Source organism: Lycorma delicatula, chromosome 5 (genome assembly GCF_047948215.1).
Source record: "Lycorma delicatula isolate Av1 chromosome 5, ASM4794821v1, whole genome shotgun sequence".
Classification (NCBI taxonomy): Eukaryota; Metazoa; Arthropoda; class Insecta; order Hemiptera; family Fulgoridae; genus Lycorma; species Lycorma delicatula.
In genome coordinates, this window is record NC_134459.1 from 128,991,853 (window position 1) to 129,011,819 (window position 19,967).

The 19,967-nt window shown below is 31.3% G+C and overlaps 1 protein-coding gene across 2 annotated transcripts in view; it reads right to left on the reverse strand.

The window, feature by feature from the left end:
• Window positions 1–10,226, reverse strand: part of LOC142324534 (integrin alpha-PS2-like) — a 97,306-nt gene extending 87,080 nt beyond the window's left edge. Inside the window, exon 1 of one of the 2 annotated variants that reach the window (XM_075365372.1) lies at window positions 9,893–10,226. In XM_075365372.1, coding sequence (XP_075221487.1) covers window positions 9,893–10,065 — 173 coding nt within the window. In that variant the 5' untranslated portion in view covers window positions 10,066–10,226. The remainder of the gene's footprint in view (window positions 1–9,892) is intronic. The other variant, XM_075365373.1, reaches the window with a different exon arrangement.
• Between the last annotated feature and the right edge of the window lie 9,741 nt (window positions 10,227–19,967).

Consider the following 19,967-nt stretch of genomic DNA (forward strand, 5'->3'; position numbering starts at 1 on the left):
TTTGACAAGTTTTGGCATGATGTCAAATTTGGATTTTGGACTTTTTCTTAACTGCAGTAAAAACTCTCATTGAGAGCTTTTCAACGATACAAGTGATACTTACTTTCATTGGTTCCAGTTATAGCCGAATAACATTTTAATTAATTAAATATTTGATCTTGCATGCAGAAGGGACATCGGTTCGAATTAGACTTCATTTCCTGTTTATTCAATTTAAATATATTAATTTATTAATAATTATTAACCTGAGATTGTAAAAAAAATTACAATAAATAATAATTCAATAACAACAATAAAAAATATATGAAAAAAAAAATCATAAGTTATTAGTGAAATAAAATTTTATGTACTTTTAAAAGTGTGTATATGTGATTTAACAGGTGCACAAGGAAGTCATATGGTGTCCACATCAGACTATTTTTATGATTTCTAAAATACTCCCTCCAGCTGCTAGCATATAACAATTTAAGAAAAGTTAATAAGCATCATTTCCAATAACAGAAACATTTTTCTTTTTAATTATTAGGTAATTAATAGAACACATTAAGAAACTTTTTTTTAACATTTTACATGGGTACAAAATCAAAGAAGACAAAAAAAATTGTTTTTGAAGGAACGTTAGAGAAATGAAATGAAATTAATAGATAAGCAAGCAAAAAGATAGGAAATAAAACATGAACACTCTCAATTTTTCACATCGGTCTGGTTTTATAAAGCAAGCTATTAAACTTCAATTCAATCAGAAAAGATACAACATAATTAAAGCAAGAGTTAAGAATAATTTAATAAAAAGTTCTGTCTAATTTCATGTCCTCAAATTTAAACCCAATAATTTCTAATATTCATGTAAGATATACAGATTTAAACAATTAAAATAATCATAATTGTTAAGTAGATTTTTCTGTTGTTAATGGTGAATTATTCAGTCCTAGATAGAATTAATGCAGATAGAAATAAATGTATCACCAAAGATCGAAGGTAATATGTATCATGATGGATTTCCCAAAATGTAGGGTGAAATATCAATTTTCAGGAAGTATCACTAGCTATTTACTTACTGAAAAAAAACATTTTGCAATTTTATTGGTAGCGCCATTTTTTTGTATCAAATTTATGATTCAACATCAACCTTCAGAAACATGATTATCAATAACTGAAAAATGTTAAAAAGTTTCTAAAGAATAACAGAGAAAAAAGATCAATAAATATCTGAAGTCGTGGAAATAACGATATCGAAGTAAAACTGTTTCCGGGAGCTTATTAAAATTTATATGAATACTCGTAGGAGTGATAAAGATGAGATGAATTTCCAAATTAATAGCACCATACGTTCTAATGGATATCAGTTCTTCCACGACTTACAAAACAAATGAAGGAAAACCTCCTACCAATTAATGTTTTAATATTAACTAAAATAGTATTTGTGTATTTGGTGTAATTAAGAACTATTTTCGATTTAAACGTCTAAATAATATTGAAAATTAAATTTAATATAAGAGTAGAATAAATAAATAATCTATTTTTCTACAAATTTTAAATACTGGATCTCTAATTGTTGACTTTAACACAATGATATAGGATCAAAAAACTACATGAATATATCTTGATATGTTGGAGCTATATTAAAAAGCTATGCCAGCTATATTATTAATGAGCTATATTAAAAATGGTTTATTTTTGCTTTAAGTCTACAGTTTTTAGTTTTACTTTTTAGGCGAGTAATAATATATTTAATTTTTTTAATTTTTCAAATACAATAATATCATTAACCGATTTACAAAGAAAGGAAACAACTATTTCTGCAACAAGTGGAGTAGCACTGAACAGGCACTCAGTAACGTAAAATAAAAAGCAGGCCTGCAACAAAATGTTAAAGGCCTGCTTCAATATCATGCATGAAAGACTTAACCTTTCCTTGAGTATAAAAACCTTGTGTTATTATACTTATTGTGTCTTCCTTATTCTGCAGGTATGCTTTCACCTCTAAATATAAAAACACCATAATACAAATACTTACTTCTACAGTAAAGTTAACCTCTCTCAGCGGAAAGAGGAATTGTTGTTAATGATTTGGATGATATTATGTTAAAAAGTGTATAGTATTTCATGATAAAATTAAAAAATATTTTCCTAATACCAAATTTTCTTAAACAGTTTAGAAGAAATTGAACAAAGGATTGAAAGGAAAGCGAAACTAATTTTTTTGAAATTTTTTTTATATATACATTATTTTAAACATTTCAATGTGTTAAAATGAATGTGTAACTCTCAACAAGAATTTAAATATGCTTTCAGCAATAACAGACTGTGACACCGTGGGAACTGATAATTGGATAAGTCTAACCTAAAAGGAGATAGATCACCTTAAATCGCATTCAAATTTCATGTCTGTATTTGATGGACCTATGTAAAATTAATCTGCTGCTGTAACCTCTTACACGAATAACTTTTAAAACAAAAAATATTACGAAACTTTACAGTTATCTAGGTTCTCTTCTAAGAATCCTATAAGGAACACCATTAGGATCAATTAAAAGCACATAATCTGTTCTTTTTCAAATAATACTAGCACTTGATGCACTGCTATGCAGCACTAGCGCTAAATCTCACGTTGCAAAATTTTTCTTTGTCTTTTTCATTCGTGAGGGTGGTAGCTATTAGGAGATGAGGGATTTTTGGTTACAGAATGATGAAGTAATACTGTATATCCCTACCACACTGCAGTACTGATGGGCTGAAAAAGATAATGTAATGTTTATTTTTTCCAAATTTTAATTTTTTACAATTTTATTTTTTTTAATTTTATGCTTATTTCATTTTTATTTTTTAATTTGTTTTACTTTAGTTTACTTATTGTAAATTTACAATATCTTTCAAAAATGGTGTGAGGAGGGGGAGCAGATGACCATTGATAACATATTTAGGGGTCATAAACATTCATTTAAAAAAAAAAAAATTGGCAAAAGGTCTGCTGATGGGGCTGGAGAACTCTTTTCAAGGTTTTTTTACATTTAGATAAGGTAAACCTTAAAAACGAATGAAATATTTAATTTCTCAATTTAAAAAATGAGATTAGTATGGAATCAAACCATATAATTTAAAGTTTTCCCATAAGATCATAAGATATCATGGATGGGAGTCTTTAATAAATAAAACCTTCAAATAAAGTAAATAATGATAGAATTGAAAATCATTCAAAGGATCATTAAAGACATTTTAAATTGATTATCAGTTAAACAGTAACTACATAACATTTTTTTTACATCTGTTTTTGAGTTTCTTTCCCATAAGATTAGATTATCTAGTTTTATCTTATTATTATTATTTTTTTTGTAACAGAAATAATAGCACACACACAGAGATGTAAGTTTATTCACTTCGTGCGCTAACTTTCGCGCGCTAGTTAGGTTAGCAAGCGAAGCAAGTGTAGTTTAAGTTTGATTAGAATATAGTTATAATTATAAGCAGTAATACAGATATATTATATTTAATTTTCCAATTAGACGAGCAGGCACGTTGCAGTAAGCCTGATTTTTCAATTCACCTGTAGCATATATATATATATATATACTCTGTATATATATATATATATATATATATATATATATATATATATATAGAGAGAGAGAGAGAGAGAGAGTGTCCCATATAAAACGCAACCCATCAATCACTCATCCATGAAATTTCAAAAGTCAAGCTTATTCACTTACTCGTTACTGAAATGGACTCGTCCAATATCTGAAATCGCGGCGACGCAGTTGAACACTACCGATAGTAACAACAATGCAATCATAACGTTCAGTGTATTGCTAGAGACAAGATGGTGTTTTCGCTAGATGAACGTGATTTTATTGTTCAGTCGTACTTCAGTACGAAATACTTCTTGCAGTGCAAGATTTGTTTAGCCATAAGTACCCAGATAAACCAGCTCCTAACAAAACATCAGGATTAAGGTTAGTTGCAAAATTTAGAGAGACTGGTTCTGTTAATAACAAGGAAAACAAAAGATCTGCGTCAGTGTTGAATACAGATACAGTCACTGAAATCAAAGACCGATTACTCGCCTCGCCAAATAAATCGATCAGACGTTTGTCTGCTGAAATTAATTTGTCTAAATCAACTGTTCATCGGGCGACCAAACAATTACAATTACGACCTTATCGCATTCAAACGGTTCATCAGCTTCATGAGCCCGACAAAGAAAACCGGCTACAATATTGTCAATGGTTCCGTCGATTTCTGCGCGAGGGAATTAATGTTATGGATTCGTTATTTTTCACAGATGAAGCATGGTTTCATTTGGATAACTACGTAAACAGCCAAAACAGTAGAATTTGGAGTGCTGAAAATCCCCATGTTTTATCACGAAAAACAATTACACCCGCAGAAGTTGGGCGTGTGGTGCGCGATATCGCGGAAGAAAATAATCGGTCCTATTTTCTTCGAGTACACCGTTAATGTAGAACGATATCAGGATATTTTATTTCGGTTCATCGCACTCTTGGAAGAGGAAGACAGACACTGCTGGCTACAACATGACGGTGCGACATCGCACTACGCAGGTTCAACTTCTGATTTCGTTGAGGAATTCTTTTGTAATCGTGTTATCGGTCGAGGCTTTTGGCCTCCAAGATCTCCAGATTTGACTGCGACGGATTTTTTTCTATGGGGTTACCTCAAAGAAAAAGCCTACAGCAATAAACCACGAACACTTGAAAGTCAATATTGAACAATATCCTTTTTTGAGTGTATTTTGTTTTATAAATTATTTAAAGATTTGGTTTTAAGGTCCCCCTTTAATATATTTTTGAAAAAAATTTGATTTTTGTTTTAAAATTTGGCTTTAAATTTATAACGCATGTAAATTTTTGTTAGATTAAATATCCTTAATGGTTAATTTTTATTTTCAGTGTTAAGGTTTTTTAATTTAAGTTATATTTTTTGTATTAAATATCCAGCCACAAACTTTGAAAAAAGTTGCAAGAAACGCTGTAAAAAGAATTGAAGCTTGTATTCAAGAAGATTCCACTTCCAACATTTACTCTAAATGCAAGGTAATGGATGGTAATAATAAAAATTACATTTACACATGCCTTTTTATTATTTCAATACCTACCAATATAAGGTTGGGTCGCATTTTATATGGGACACTCTGTATAATGTTGATGAACGGCAAAAATCGCCCTTTGTCAACAACTGGATCAAAGAACTACAAAAACACTGGACAACAGCCCTCATCCATCCACTACATAAAAAAGAGGAAAAACAGATGCAAAAATTACAGAGGAATCTCACTCGTTGGGACAACAAATTAAATTCTTTCAAAAATCATTCTCAACAGCACTGATCCACAACCAGAAAGAACTAGGAAAATACCAGAAAGGTTTCAGGTACTGGAGAAGCTGTCCAGACCAGATCATGAGTCTCAAACTAATAATGGATTACAACAGGAAAAGAAACAGAGACATAGTGATAACATTTGTAGATTTCAAGAAAGCTTAACTACATCCACAGAGAAGCCCTACTAAAAATTCTAAGACATCTCGGACTGCATATAAGTTAATAAACATGATAAAACTGACTCTCACAAATACTAAGTCAAAGGTAAAATTCTAAGGCGAACTCTTGGAACCTTTTGAGATAAAAACAGGACTGCACCAAGGTGATGGGCTCTCACTGCTATTTTGCTATTTTTCAACTGTGCTCTAAAATGGCAACAAGGAATGGCTTAAAAAATTCTCCTAAAAGTAAAATAGGCCAAAAAATCAAAATAAACTGTCTTGGTTTTGCTGTTGACTTAGCAATATTAGCAAATGACATCAACAAAGCTAAATCACAGATATTAGAACTTCAAAATATTGGAAATAAAACTAGTCTCAAAATTTCATTCGAAAAGATGGAAATTATGCCACAAAAACCAACAAAATTAAAAGAAGTACACATAAATGGTAATAAAATCAAAATAGTAACCCAGTTTAAACACCTTGGAGAAATAGTAACAAACAACCTAAATGGGAAAACCTCAATCCAAATAAGAAGGAACAAACTAGTCAAAGCTCACAAATTAACTGGTTCACTTACAGTAAAAAAATGCCTATCAATAAATGCAAAAATAAGACACACAAACACAGTTATGAAACCAGAAGCCACTCATGGAGCAGAAACAATCTTCCACCTGAATCAAGAAGACAGACAGACTCCAGAAAATTGAAAGAATTGGAAGCACCTGTATCAATAAAAAGTGCCAGGAAGACAGGCAGTGGTGGATTTTACCCAACATAGTTATGTTCAAATAGTTAGAACCCATCACTGATACCATGCTAAGAGGAGACTAAGATTCTTTGGACATATCATGAGGATACACGATTCAAGACCTCTGAAACAGCTAGAACAGTACAAACTTGACTCAAAAAATCTGATGTGGACATCACATAACTTCCTTGTATGCCTATTAAATTACATATACACATTTTTTGCTGCACTTCATTTAAACTTATTTCATTTGAAAGAGAAATACAATCTTCCAATTCTTTAATAAAGTTGACAGTTACTCAATTGCATCACATTTTTTGTGGTGTCCATATCAGCATTTTATATTAGTTTATATATTAATTTTGTTTCATGTCGCTCAAGTAGTTATGTGGTGTAAGTGAGAACATGTCAAACCTCGCACACGTCTGTTTGAATTCATATACATATATTTTTTTAACTTTTTTTTTAATTTAAACATATTGATTATTAAAAATTAACCTCTGTAAAAATTTTAGAATTAAAATGAAAAGTAAAAAAATGTTATTTCATTAATAACTTCTGATTTTTACCATATTTTTTTCAATCAGAGGTTAATAATTATTAATAAATCAATATATTTAAATTAAAAAAAAAGGAAATGAAGTCAGATTCGAACCAATGTGCCTTCCCTTTGTAAGATCCAAATATTTTATTAATTAAAATTTAGCTATAATTCTAAAACCAATGAAAATAAGTACCACTTATGATATATCATTGAAAAGCTCTCAATGAAGGCTGACTACTGCAGTTAAGACAAAAATCAAAATCCAATTTTTTTTTATTTTGAGCTTTTTCTGAACACATTTCTTCAGTTAATTACAATAAAAAGGTGAGGTGCACAACTAGATGTTACAATAGTTCTATATCCAAAATTTCAACATTCTACGGCTAATCGTTTCTGAGTTATGTGAAATATATACATACGTATAGACATCACACTGAAACTAGTCAAAATGGATTCAGGGATGGTTAAAATGGATATTTCTGTTGAAATCTGAAAACCGAAATTTTTCACAATTACAATACTTCTTTTACTTCGTACAGGGAAGTAAAAACACCAAGACAGGATGCAGATGGATTAGAGAAATGAGAGAGGATCGAAAGAAAAATTTTCCTTACACCAGTAGAAACCACAGATGAGATAATATTAAGCAAGAAAATCAAGAACAAAAGCACTCGCTTCACATCCGAACATGAAAATTTTCAACACTAGGAAGGGCACAAAGATCGAAATGTACTAGGCAGACTACAAGCCCAAACAGTCCCATCGAAGAAACTTGGATAACGAACTGATTAAAATGATCCTATGCGATCATAAAAGATAATAATTATACTGTTCATAATGAAATATTTACTTTTATAAATTGTCAATAAATCTAATGATATAAAAACCTTCCTTCATGAGATTTGTTTCATATTAATACAGAATCTGTAGTACAGATTAATGGAACTTTTCTGAATTTTAAACAAAATTTGAAGATTACAAGATTATGCTTCTCATAAAACAGTTATGTGACAATGGGATTATTAAAACTGCTCTATTTAATTGTTTATTATTTAGCTGACAATTTTTCTTAAAACTTATTTACCAAACAGTACTTTACCATAAGTTAATATCATTAATCCCATAATAGATTTCAAGAATGATTATTTAGTACATTATTTTTGTCAAATTTCGTGTGCAAATTTCATATTGTTTATCGGTGTTGAATTCATTATTTTATAATGAAAAGATTTAATGTTATAATTAATATATTTTTCTAAGTCTGGTTATTATCATATGATTCATAAAGATTAATTCTGATGTTGCAAGTAATACTTCTCATATGGGTTTAATTGGTTATAAGTTTCACGACCAGTTTAAATTGAGTGCCATCTGCAACTCTGTTGAGAAAGAAAGTGCAGTTTAGAAAAAGATCCCCTAAAGCATATCTCCAAGTATTTAGGAAATGAGTTGAATTAAATTTATTACTTTATAAAAGTTTAAACCATCCATACTTTGTCATGGTCATCAACAGTCTAATAATTAATTGTTTTTGTTCTAGCTCAGGATGATAATTCCTGTTACATAGGCAATAATGGTACAGAAATGTAAGAATGATTTTTGAAACACCATATCTATGAGAAGAAAGCCATTTTTCAAGGAACTTTACGATTCTTCTAAACTGAGGGTTAAAATCTTCTGTCCATCATCATATTTAGTTGTACACCACCCAAAAGGGAAATTTTTCTAGAGATTCAGTAAACTATCTTCTCCCCTCTTCATACTTAAATAATATAATTTACTCATTTAAACTGCAGTAGTGTTACATTAAAATTTTTCACAATCACCCACAATCCAGCTCCAGCCACAATATAAGGAAGTTAATTAATCAAACCCCAGCAATCATGTCATAAAGAAGTAGATTCAAACCTTATCCATGTCATGGAATAAGGATGAATACAAATCAACTGGTTGGTGTTCATCTTAGAGTCTGTAAACTATATATATATATATATATATATATATATTTACAGTTCAAACAGAAGATATATATGAATCAAATTTGTTTGCCTGTTTTTATTTCCTCTACTAAATGTAATAAAAATTATTAATAATAAATAGTAATAGTAAATTAATAAAAATGATCAGCTTGCATTATGGTGTGCAAATGTACTGCCAGGTTAATTGCCCGCAATAACTCAGTTTATAAACAAATTTTTACAGATGAGTTGTCATTTTGTTATAATTAAAAATTTGATCAAACAAATAATTACAAAGATATTGAAGATTAAAAAATTATAAGGACACCATTTTGAAATTTTTGAAGTTGATGTTTTCAAAATTGTTTATTTTGTAAAATAAGACATTAGTCTTAGATTTGCCAGATTTAAATAAAATAGGTTTACCATTCCTGAGAAATAATTCTTTGTTGAAAATCTCAAAACATCCAGAAGGAAAACAAAACAAAATAGGACTTATGTCGATATTAACTTTTTTGTTCATTTGGAGTCCTGAATCAGTACCAGAAGTTCGGGGGAATACATCCTGAAACAGTGTATGTATGCATGTGTATATATATTATATATACATACTTGTTCGAGGAATACATCCTGAAACAGTGTATGTGTATATATATATATATATATAATTGTTGAAACAGTATTTTTTTTAAGTATAATCATTACATTTTATAAAAAAAAAGGGAAAAAGATTTAAACAGAAAAATTAATTATTTAAAAAATATTAAATGTTAATTCAACAGTCAATTTTTTTATTTCTATGCCAAGTCTTCGCACAATGCCAGTTCCTTAGAATGAGTCCTACAGTCTTTCAACTTTCAACTTTATTTTATTTTTGTTTAAATTTAAAAAAAAAATATTTAATTTTAGAACATTAATTTTTTAAACCTCTTAATTAAATAATTTTTATTAAAAAAAGATGTTTCATTAGTTATGATTCTAACTACTAAACAAACTAGTAAATTGAAATTTTAGAAATTCATTAGAATAAGTCACAATAGAAAATTATTTTTTTACTATAACAATGAATTATAATCATTTTACTCTTTCAATATAATAATTTTAAATAAATAAAGCATACTGATTTATTATAACTCACCTGCCATACTGAGCATAAATTTTGTACAACGCAACACTGTAACCAAAAAGAGAACCTTTCTCGTGACTAGGGAGACTATAATCAACAACATTTTCAATATCAAAATAAACACATTTCACAATAATAACATTTATAAGCGTTAAAATTAAAACTGAATAAAAAAAAATAGTCATTATTCCAAAATTAATAAGTAAAAGAAAATATTTCTAAATTAATTACATTCAGATTAATATGAACGTATGAGCAAGTATTTCAATAAATACTGCAATTATTAATATCAGAATTTTTTCATTATTAATAAATTTGTTTAAATATGAGTTATTTTGTTTAAAATGTTTTAAGTTCTAACATACAAGCACTACTTATTAATTACTAATAATATGTTCACATATTTTTATGGAAAAGATACCTTTTTTATGATGACACATTATTAAGGAAATGATAAAAAATTACGGCTAGCTTTATATTAATAATAAGGAACTGACACCAAAAACTGACAATACCACAAACATGAGCAATGTAATATGACTAACGGATATAAATAACACTTTTACTAGTTTTATCAGTGGTATTTTAAAATCATGTATTCATATTTGTTTTTAATGATTATAACTAGTTTTACTATTTTTTATTTTTTGTGATATAAATCCCACATAAAATGCAGTAACTAAAATCAGTTCCAATTTTCCAATATGGTGAACAACTTTGTTTTTTCAACAGTGTCCCAATATATTTTTAGATAAAACACATTAAAGTGCTTTTACTCTTACAAATTTTTTTTAATAATTTAAGCTAATCAAAAGCTGGTGTAAATTCATAATTAGGTAATTTGAGGTAAGAATTTTTATCCAACTGTGAAGGAAAAGAAATACCTTATTTTATTTATTTAGTAATTTTACAATATTGTATTTATCGGTGTGTTGTATATTACGTAGATGAACAGAGAAAGTTGTTCCTTTATCATTGTTTTTGATGTCCACATCGTAATATCATACTTTTTTATTTTAGTTTAGTTTTCTTTTTTACGATAGTAGTACGGAAATAGGGGTACTAGCGCCATGGCAGACAACGCCATCTTGGATTGTGACGCCGTAGCCCTTCAGTGTTGCCAACTGGATTTATTTTGGGTCATTGTAGCCAACCTGGTTATATATTTAAATTATTGAAGTAATATTTCACAGGTTGGTAGTACTGTTGAACAGCTAAGGTGTAGCGGTTGGTTTGAATTAAATAAAGAAATAAAATTTGAAGTGAAAAAAAACCCGGTCGGGTAGGACTCAAACCGTGTCATGACGGGACGCAACTGACTTGAATGTGATTAGTGTTAAGTTTTAATTTACATGTAGGCTCGTGTCTGCAGCGGTGGTGGTGGTAACAGTAACAGTTTACGTGTTGCGAATGCGCGGCCGCATTGAATCCGGCGCTGTGATTGGTCGGTAGGGTGTGGCGCTTTCGCGCCTACCACGGTAACGGGACGTTCAACCTTAGGCCACGTTCTTCAGCTGCGCGCCACTACGTCAACGCATGCACGCAGCTGCCGCCGCCTCTTGGTGAACGAGCCATCTCGGGATCCAGGAGTGGCGGATGACGCCTCCCGGTGCAACGGCCACGACGACCAGCATCATCTCGAGGTACGTCTAAATTTTTATTCATACACACATATGTAATACAATTCATTTTTTACTCAATACAAAAAAGGGAAATTCTCACGGGGAAAAAAGGGAAAACCCAAGATGGCGGCTGCCACACTAGCGCATCTAGCGACCAGTACAAGCTGTGACCACCAGTACAAGCTGTGTGTGTAGACTGATGTGAGATTAAAATTCACAATTCATCACCGCTTATGCAGAACATTTTTCAATCATTACATCAGGGAGCCTCTGTAGCCGATTGGTTAAGGTGTCAGTCAGTCCCGTCCCGTCATGACACGGTTCGAATCCTAGCCGACCTGGTTTTTTTTTCACTTCAAATATTTATTTAATTCAAACCAACACGCTACACAACAGCTGTTCAACGGAGCTACCAACCTTTGAGATATTACTTCAATAACTTAAATATATAACCAGGTAGGCTACAGTGACACAAAATAAATCAAGTTGGCAACACTGACGGGCTACGGCGTCATTTGGCGCTAGTACCCCTATTTCCGTACTACTTACAATATTTATTAGCGATTTCCTATAATAAGCAAAATGTACGGTTTCAAACAGAGTGAAATTGATCGGAAACGTAGTATAAATGTTCAACCTGCGTGGATTTGTGTACTGACAGTTCTAAAAACTTAATTTTACAAATTTGACTAAACTTTATCAATTTCTTGTCTTCAGTCATTTGACTGGTTTGATGCAGCTCTCCAAGATTCCCTATCTAGTGCTAGTCATTTCATTTCAGTATACCCCCTAGATCCTACACCCCTAACAATTTGTTTTACATATTCCAAACGTGGCCTGCCTACACAATTTTTTCCTTGTAACTGTCCTTCCAATATTAAAGCAACTATTTCAGGATGTCTTAGTATGTGGCCTATAAGAACGTCTCTTCTTTTAACTATATTTTTCCAAATGCTTCCTTCTTCATCTATTTTCCGCAATACCTCTTCATTTGTCACTTTATCCAGCCATCTGATTTTTAACATTCTCCTATAGCACCACATTTCAAAAGCTTCTAATCTTTTCTTCTCAGATACTCCGATTGTCCAAGTTACACTTCCCTATAAAGCAACATTCCAAACATATACTTTGGATGTCAGGAAAAATCTTTTCCTAACATTTAAATTAATTTTTGATGTAAACAAATTATATTTCTTACTGAAGGCTCGTTTCGCTTGTGCTATTCGGCATTTTATATCGCTCCTGCTTCGTCCATCTTTAGTAATTCTACTTCCCAAATAACAAAATTCTTCTATCTCCATAATCTTTTCTCCTTCTATTTTCACATTCAGTGGTCCATCTTTGTTATTTCTAATACATTTCATTACTTTTGTTTTCTTTTTGTTTATTTTCATGCGATTGTTCTTGCGTAGGACTTCATCTATGCCATTCATTGTTTTTTCTAAATCCTTTTTACTCTCGGCTAGAATTACTATATCATCAGCAAATCGTAGCATCTTTATCTTTTCACCTTGTTCTGTTACTCCGAATCTAAATTGTTCTTTAACATAATTAACTGCTAGTTCCATGTAAAGATTAAAAAGTAACAGGGAGAGGGAACATCCTTGTCGGACTCCCTTTCTTATTACGGCTTCTTTCTTATGTTCTTCAATTATTACTGTTGTTGTTTGGTTCCTGTAAATGTTAGCAATTGTTCTTCTATCTCTGTATTTCAACCCTCATTTTTTTTAAAATGCTGAACATTTTATTCCTGTCTACGTTATCGAATGCCTTTTCTAGGTCTATAAATGTCAAGCATGTTGGTTTGTTTTTCTTTAATCTTCCTTCTAATATTAATCTGAGGCCTAAAATTGCGTCCCTTGTATCTATACTTTTCCTGAAACCAAATTGGACTTCTCCTAACACTTCTTCCACTCTCCTCTCAATTCTTCTGTATAGAATTCTAGTTAAACTAATTGTTCTGTATTCTTCACATTTATCTGCCCCTGCTTTCTTAGGTATTATGACTATAACACTTTTATTGAAGTTTGACGGGACTTCCCCTTTTTCATAAATATTACACACCAGTTTGTATAATCTATCAATCGCTTTCTCACCTGCACTGCGCAGTAATTCTACAGGTATTCCGTCTATTCCAGCAGCCTTTCTGCCATTTAAATCTTTTAATGCACTCTTAAATTCAGATCTCAGTATTGTTTCTCCCATTTCATCCTCCTCAACTTCCTCTTCTTCCTCTATAACACCATTTTCTAATTCATTTCCTCCGTATAACTCTTCAATATATTCCACCCATCTATCGACTTTACCTTTCGTATTATATATTGGTGTACCATCTTTGTTTAACACATTATTAGATTTTAATTTATGTACCCCAAAATTTTCCTTAACTTTCCTGTATGCTCCGTCTATTTTACCAATGTTCATTTCTCTTTCCACTTCTGAACACTCTTCTTTTGCTAGTTTGCACTTCCTGTTTATAGTATTTCTTAATTGTCCATAGTTCCTTTTACTTTCTTCATCACTAGCATTGTTATATTTTCTACGTTCATCCATCAGCTGCAATATATCCTCTGAAACCCAAGGTTTTCTACCAGTTCTCTTTGTTCCGCCTAAGTTCGTTTCTGCTGATTTAAGAATTTCCTTTTTAACATTCTCCCATTCTTGCCAAAAATCATAAAAGTTTTAAGTTTAACACAAAATACAACAATTCCAAAAATCACGATTACCATACTAAAATTGTTTCTTGAGTTATGTAATTTCAAACTTATTTTTTTGTTTTTATTTCTTTTTTTTGTTCTTTATCTTTAGAAAACTTATTGATAAGATATGACTATAAAAAACATTTCAAGTTATAGTGCATTAGTTTTTCTACAGATGAAGAAACAACTGAAAAATATTGGTAATTAAAAATGTTATAAATTTTTTAGCACAAGGTTACAAATAGTCACCACATAAGGCAATGTATAGTTTTTTTACCAATAATAATATAAGCATGCAACTTTTTTTAACCATTTCCAAAAAAGATCTGGTCTTCAAAGGGTTAAATATAATTTTAATCAAAAAAGTAAAATGTAGGCTGTATTAGAAATTGTAATTTCTATTAAAGTATTCAAATGACTATTACCTGCCAAATTTTTACAAATGCTTTCTTGAAATAGTGTTTAAATACATTCTGTCAAAAAAATACAAGGAATTTGAAATTTGAAAGGGCAGTGCTAATTATTTTTTTTAAATCTTATTTTCTTTAAGATAATAGCACTGTACTTAGTTACTATGCCAAAAACAAGCATGATCATTCTATCAGCTTTTTTTACAGCAGCTGATTCAATCAGTCCACTTCAGTAGTGCAACATAATTTTTACAATGAACAAAAATTATTGAACAAAGAGTTTGCCTTAAACTTGGTGTTGCAAATGTAATTTCATGTGCCGACTTGCTAAAAATGTTAGAAAAGGGTTATAATGAATTAGTTTTATCAAAAAAACGCGCTTTCAAGTGGTACAAAAAACGTTCAAAGGGTCGAGAGATTGTCAAAAACATGCCTCATTCTGATGACCTTTGATGTCTTTAACCAATGAAAAAATTGAAAAAGTAAAGAAAATTGTGCTTGATAATCACCATTACAGCTAAGAGATTTTCAGCTCACCTTAACATCTCTCATGACTCTGTTCATTCGATTTTGGTGGATATTTTGGGCAAGATGCATCGCTGTACGGCTTGTTCCAAAGGAGCTCAATTTTCTTCAAAAACCAAACCCTGAGCAGGTCTCTTTAGACATGCTGGATCACACCAATTCTGATCCCACATTGTTGGAACGCAACATAACTTGTGACGAGACATGGGTCTTCAAGTTTGACATGCAAACAAGTCAACAGTCATCAAAATGGAGGACAAAAGACCAGCTGGAAGCAGAAAAACCATGTCGAAGTTGCCCAAAAGTCTAAGTGACGCTCATTATTTTCTATCATATTCATGATTTGGTGCATCATGAATTTATTCCAGAGGGACAGAGTCAATAAAGAAAACTATTTGGCTGTATTGAAGTGTTTGAATGAGAAAATCCATCAGAAATGCCCAGATTTGTGTATTTTATATGACGATAATGCGCCATCATCGCATAGAGCGACAATTGTTACTGAATTCTAGGCCAAAGATGCAATAAATACCTTTGATTAACTGCTGTATTCACCAGATCTGGCCCCGTGTAACTTCTGTCTGTTCCCAAAGCTAAAACTGCTGCTCCGGGGTACCTGTTTTGACTCAATTGAAGCCATAAAGCAAAATTTGTGGAAGGAGCTGAAGGCCAAACCAGTAAGCGACTGTTTCAAAAACTGGAAAAAACACTGGCATATTTGTGCTGCATCAAATAGCGACTACTATGAAGACAACAAAATAAATATTGAATAAATAAAAATTGTGTTTTATTTACCAATTCCCAGTACTTTTTTGACAGTGGAGTTTGACATTAAAAGTTTATGTAATCCCGATTATGAATTATTTTTAACTGATTTCTTAAAATCAAACGAAACTGTAAAAATAAGAAATGCTTCTTTTAAATTACTTAGTTTTTTCTCTGAGAAAAATTAATTAAATTTATTGCAAAGAATTATCAGGTGATAGATACACTCAGGAATTAATAGATCTTTTATGGGGGTGGGGTGTCCGATGGGATTTCAGTAGACAACATAACAAATGTGAGACATACTAAACAAAAAAAAAAACAGCAGAAACTTCTGGAACCTCATTATCACAAAATATAATCAAAGACACTATCAGCATCTACATAGACTCTATCACAACTATCAGATTTATACATATTCTTCTTTTCATAATGTACAACATTAATTTTGAGGATTTACTATCACAGTTTGCAGATTATACAACATTCCATTTTTACAAAAAGATTATCTATACTGTTGTGAAATAGCACAACAAAATAATTGGCTGAAACTACTAGGTACAAAACAAACATATTAATAGACCATCTCATACACAAATTTCATGACTAAGTAAAAAGAATTTTTTTAAATAAAGAGTAAATAGAAAAACAAGACAAACATCATTTTATAATAATTACACTAAAAAAATTGCCTTCAAATTAAAAAAAAAGGCAAGGTGGTAGATATAATGTTAAAGCAAAATACACACTACTAAACTAACACAAACAAATTTAATTTACCTGAGGTCTACAAACCTGACAATGTTAACTACAATAAGTTCTTGGTTCTAAATAAGATTGTAAACTGTTTTCTCTTAACAACAGTTGTTTTCTCTACAACTGAAGTAGTATTCTAAAATCAGGAGGATGTAAATTAAAAATTTCAGTGGCCAAAGGCTGGTTCAGAACGGATTTCCATAGATCACTGAAGTTAAGAATGCTAGTTACAGCTCAGTGTGCTGTTGAAAATGTTTGTGATAATTACCTCAACAGTTGATGGTACTCATATTAAAACAAAATCTAAAAAGTTCTACAAAGAAGCTTTCACAATGATAAATATACATAAAAGCAATCTAACAATGAATCAACTTTCGTAAACCACTTCACTGAAACAGGTCACCCATGTTAAAATATCAATAACATCAAAATCTTAGAATCTAAACATTGAAAACTCATTAGACATAGTGACTTGAGCACTCAAGATATACAAACACAACAAAATTTTAAATGAACAAATATAATTTAGATCATTCTTCATCAAAAAGACTCCTTAAAATTTTAATCCAAATACTAGTCCACACATAGTTACTCCCAGCCGAAGCCTTGAAAAAAGCTTAATTTCACGACAATTGCTGTTTGATAATATCATTCACCCATTACTAATTATTGAACTGTGCCAAAGTTACAAAAAAATGTTATACAAAGCCTTAGCATCATTGAAAATGAGATGAAACTAAGATTAACCCTCATCAACTTATAAAAGATTTGCCTACTAAAAGGTCAGAGTTTTATAGTTTTTTTTATGCTAATAAATAATTTATAAACTCTTAATATTAATAATTTTTACTGAAGTATATTTTATTGAAAATGCAGTTGCTATGAGCATTTAAATTTGGTTTGTGACAATTAAAGTTTTTAATTGGAGGTTTTTTAATTAAGACTTTTTGAAATCTGAGCCAAAAATGACCAATTTACCTCATATATTCAGTACCCTAAATTTAATATTCTTGCGCTCTAAACTAATTTATAAAAACGACTATGTTTAAAAAAATAAATCTAAAGAAATAGATTTTTTATAATAAAAATGTGTGTTTTAGATAGAATAACCAAATCAAGTCAGAAAACGTGTTTCCCGTTTAAGCAGAAGTGATTAGATAATATAATAGAAACCAACAAGGAAGTTTATTTCACTTCCTTTACATGGGCTTAGTGTAGTATATATTGATGATTAGTAACAGAAGAATGCAAAATTTAAGGGAAAAATTAACTGTAAAACACTTAAAAATAATTTCCTTTTAAATGCAGAGGGAAATGCTTAATAGGATCTCATGTACAATAGCTTTCATGGCAGAACCTCTTGCTTCCCAGGTTTTGGTGACTCATGAATCACAAGAATCTCTGCCTACAATGCAGTAAAATCAACTTAGTTGATTTTAATAATAATTTTCTTTTGAATTCAGTGCTAAAATTAGTTATAATTAATTATATTAATAATTAAATCCTCCTCTATGAATCATGAGACCTTGCCGTTGGTAGGGGGCTTGAGTGCTCAGGGATAAAGAGTAGCTGGACCGAAGGTGCAACCATATTGAAGAGGTATCTGTTGAGAGCCAGACTAAGGAATGATTCCTGAAAGAGGGCAGCAGCTCTTTCAGTAGTTGTTAGGGGCGCGAGTCACAATGACTTAAACGGCCATATCAACATCACTCAGTCCTCTGAGTACTGCGCAGCTGAAAGCAATGGAAAACTATAGCTGTTTTTTTTTCCAAGAAAATGTGGCTCTCTGCATTTTCACTTAACAATAATGGAGGCGCCTCTTCCTTGGTAAAATATTCCGGAGGTAAAGTAGTCCCCGGTTCGGATCTCCGGGTGGGGACTACTAAGGAAGGGATCACCAGAAAAGTAAAAAATAACATTCTACGAGTCGGAGCGTGGAATGTTAGAAGCTTAAAAAAGGTTGGTAGGATAGAAAATTTAAAAAGGGAAATGGATAGGGTAAAAGTGGATATAGTAGGAATTAGTGAGGTTCAGTAGGAAGAGGAAGGTGACTTTTGGGCAGGTGACTTTAGAGTAATTAACTCAGCGTCAAATAATGGGCAGGCAGGAGTAGGTTTCGTGATGAACAAGAAGATAGGGAGGAGAGTGGAGTATTTCAAGACGCATAGCGATAGAATCATTGTAATAAGGTTAAAATCAAAACCTAAACCGACAACGATTGTTAACGTCTATATGCCTACAAGCGCCCATGATGGTGATGAGGTAGAGTGTGTATACGAAGAGATTGATGAAGCAATTAAACACGTAAAAGGAGATGAAAATTTAATAATAGTTGGAGATTGGAATGCAAGCATTGGAAAAGGCAAGGAAGGAAATATAGTGGGTGAATACAGGCTGGGCAAAAGGAATGAAAGCGGGGACAGACTTATAGAGTTTTGCACAAAGTATAATTTAGTAATTGCCAACACCCAATTTAAAAATCATAAAAAAGAATATACACTTGGAAAAAGCCAGGCGATACTGCAAGGTATCAGATAGATTATATCATGGTTAAGCAAAGATTTAGAAATCAACTCGTTGAGTGCATAACTTACACTGGAGCAGACATTGATAGCAACCATAATTTGGTGATAATGAAATGTAGATTGGGGTTTAAAAACCTGAAGAAAAGGTGTCAGATGAATCGGTGGAATTTAGAGAAGCTTGAGGAAGAGGAGGTAATGAAGATTTTTGAGGAGGACATCGCAAGAGGTCTGAGTAAAAAAGATAAGGTAGAAAATGTAGAAGAAGAATGGGAGAATGTTAAAAAGGAATTCTTAAATCAGCAGAAGCGAACTTAGGCGGAATAAAGAGAACTGGTAGAAAACCTTGGGTTTCAGACGATATATTGCAGCTGATGGACCAATGTAGAAAATATAAGAATGCTAGTGATGAAGAAAGTAAAAGGAACTATCGGCAATTAAGAAATGCTATAAACAGGAAGTGCAAACTGGCGAAAGAAGAGTGGATTAAAGAAAAGTGTTCAGAAGTGGAAAGAGAAATGAACATTGGTAAAATAGACGGAGCATACAGGAAAGTTAAGGAAACTTTTGGGGTACATAAATTAAAATCTAATAATGTGTTAAACAAAGATGGTACACCAATATATAATATGAAAGGTAAAGTCGAAAGATGGGTGGAATATATTGAAGAGTTATACGGAGGAAATGAATTAGAAAATGGTGTTATAGAGGAAGTTGAGGAGGATGAAATGGGAGAAACAATACTAAGATCTGAATTTAAGAGAGCATTGAAAGATTTAAATGGCAGA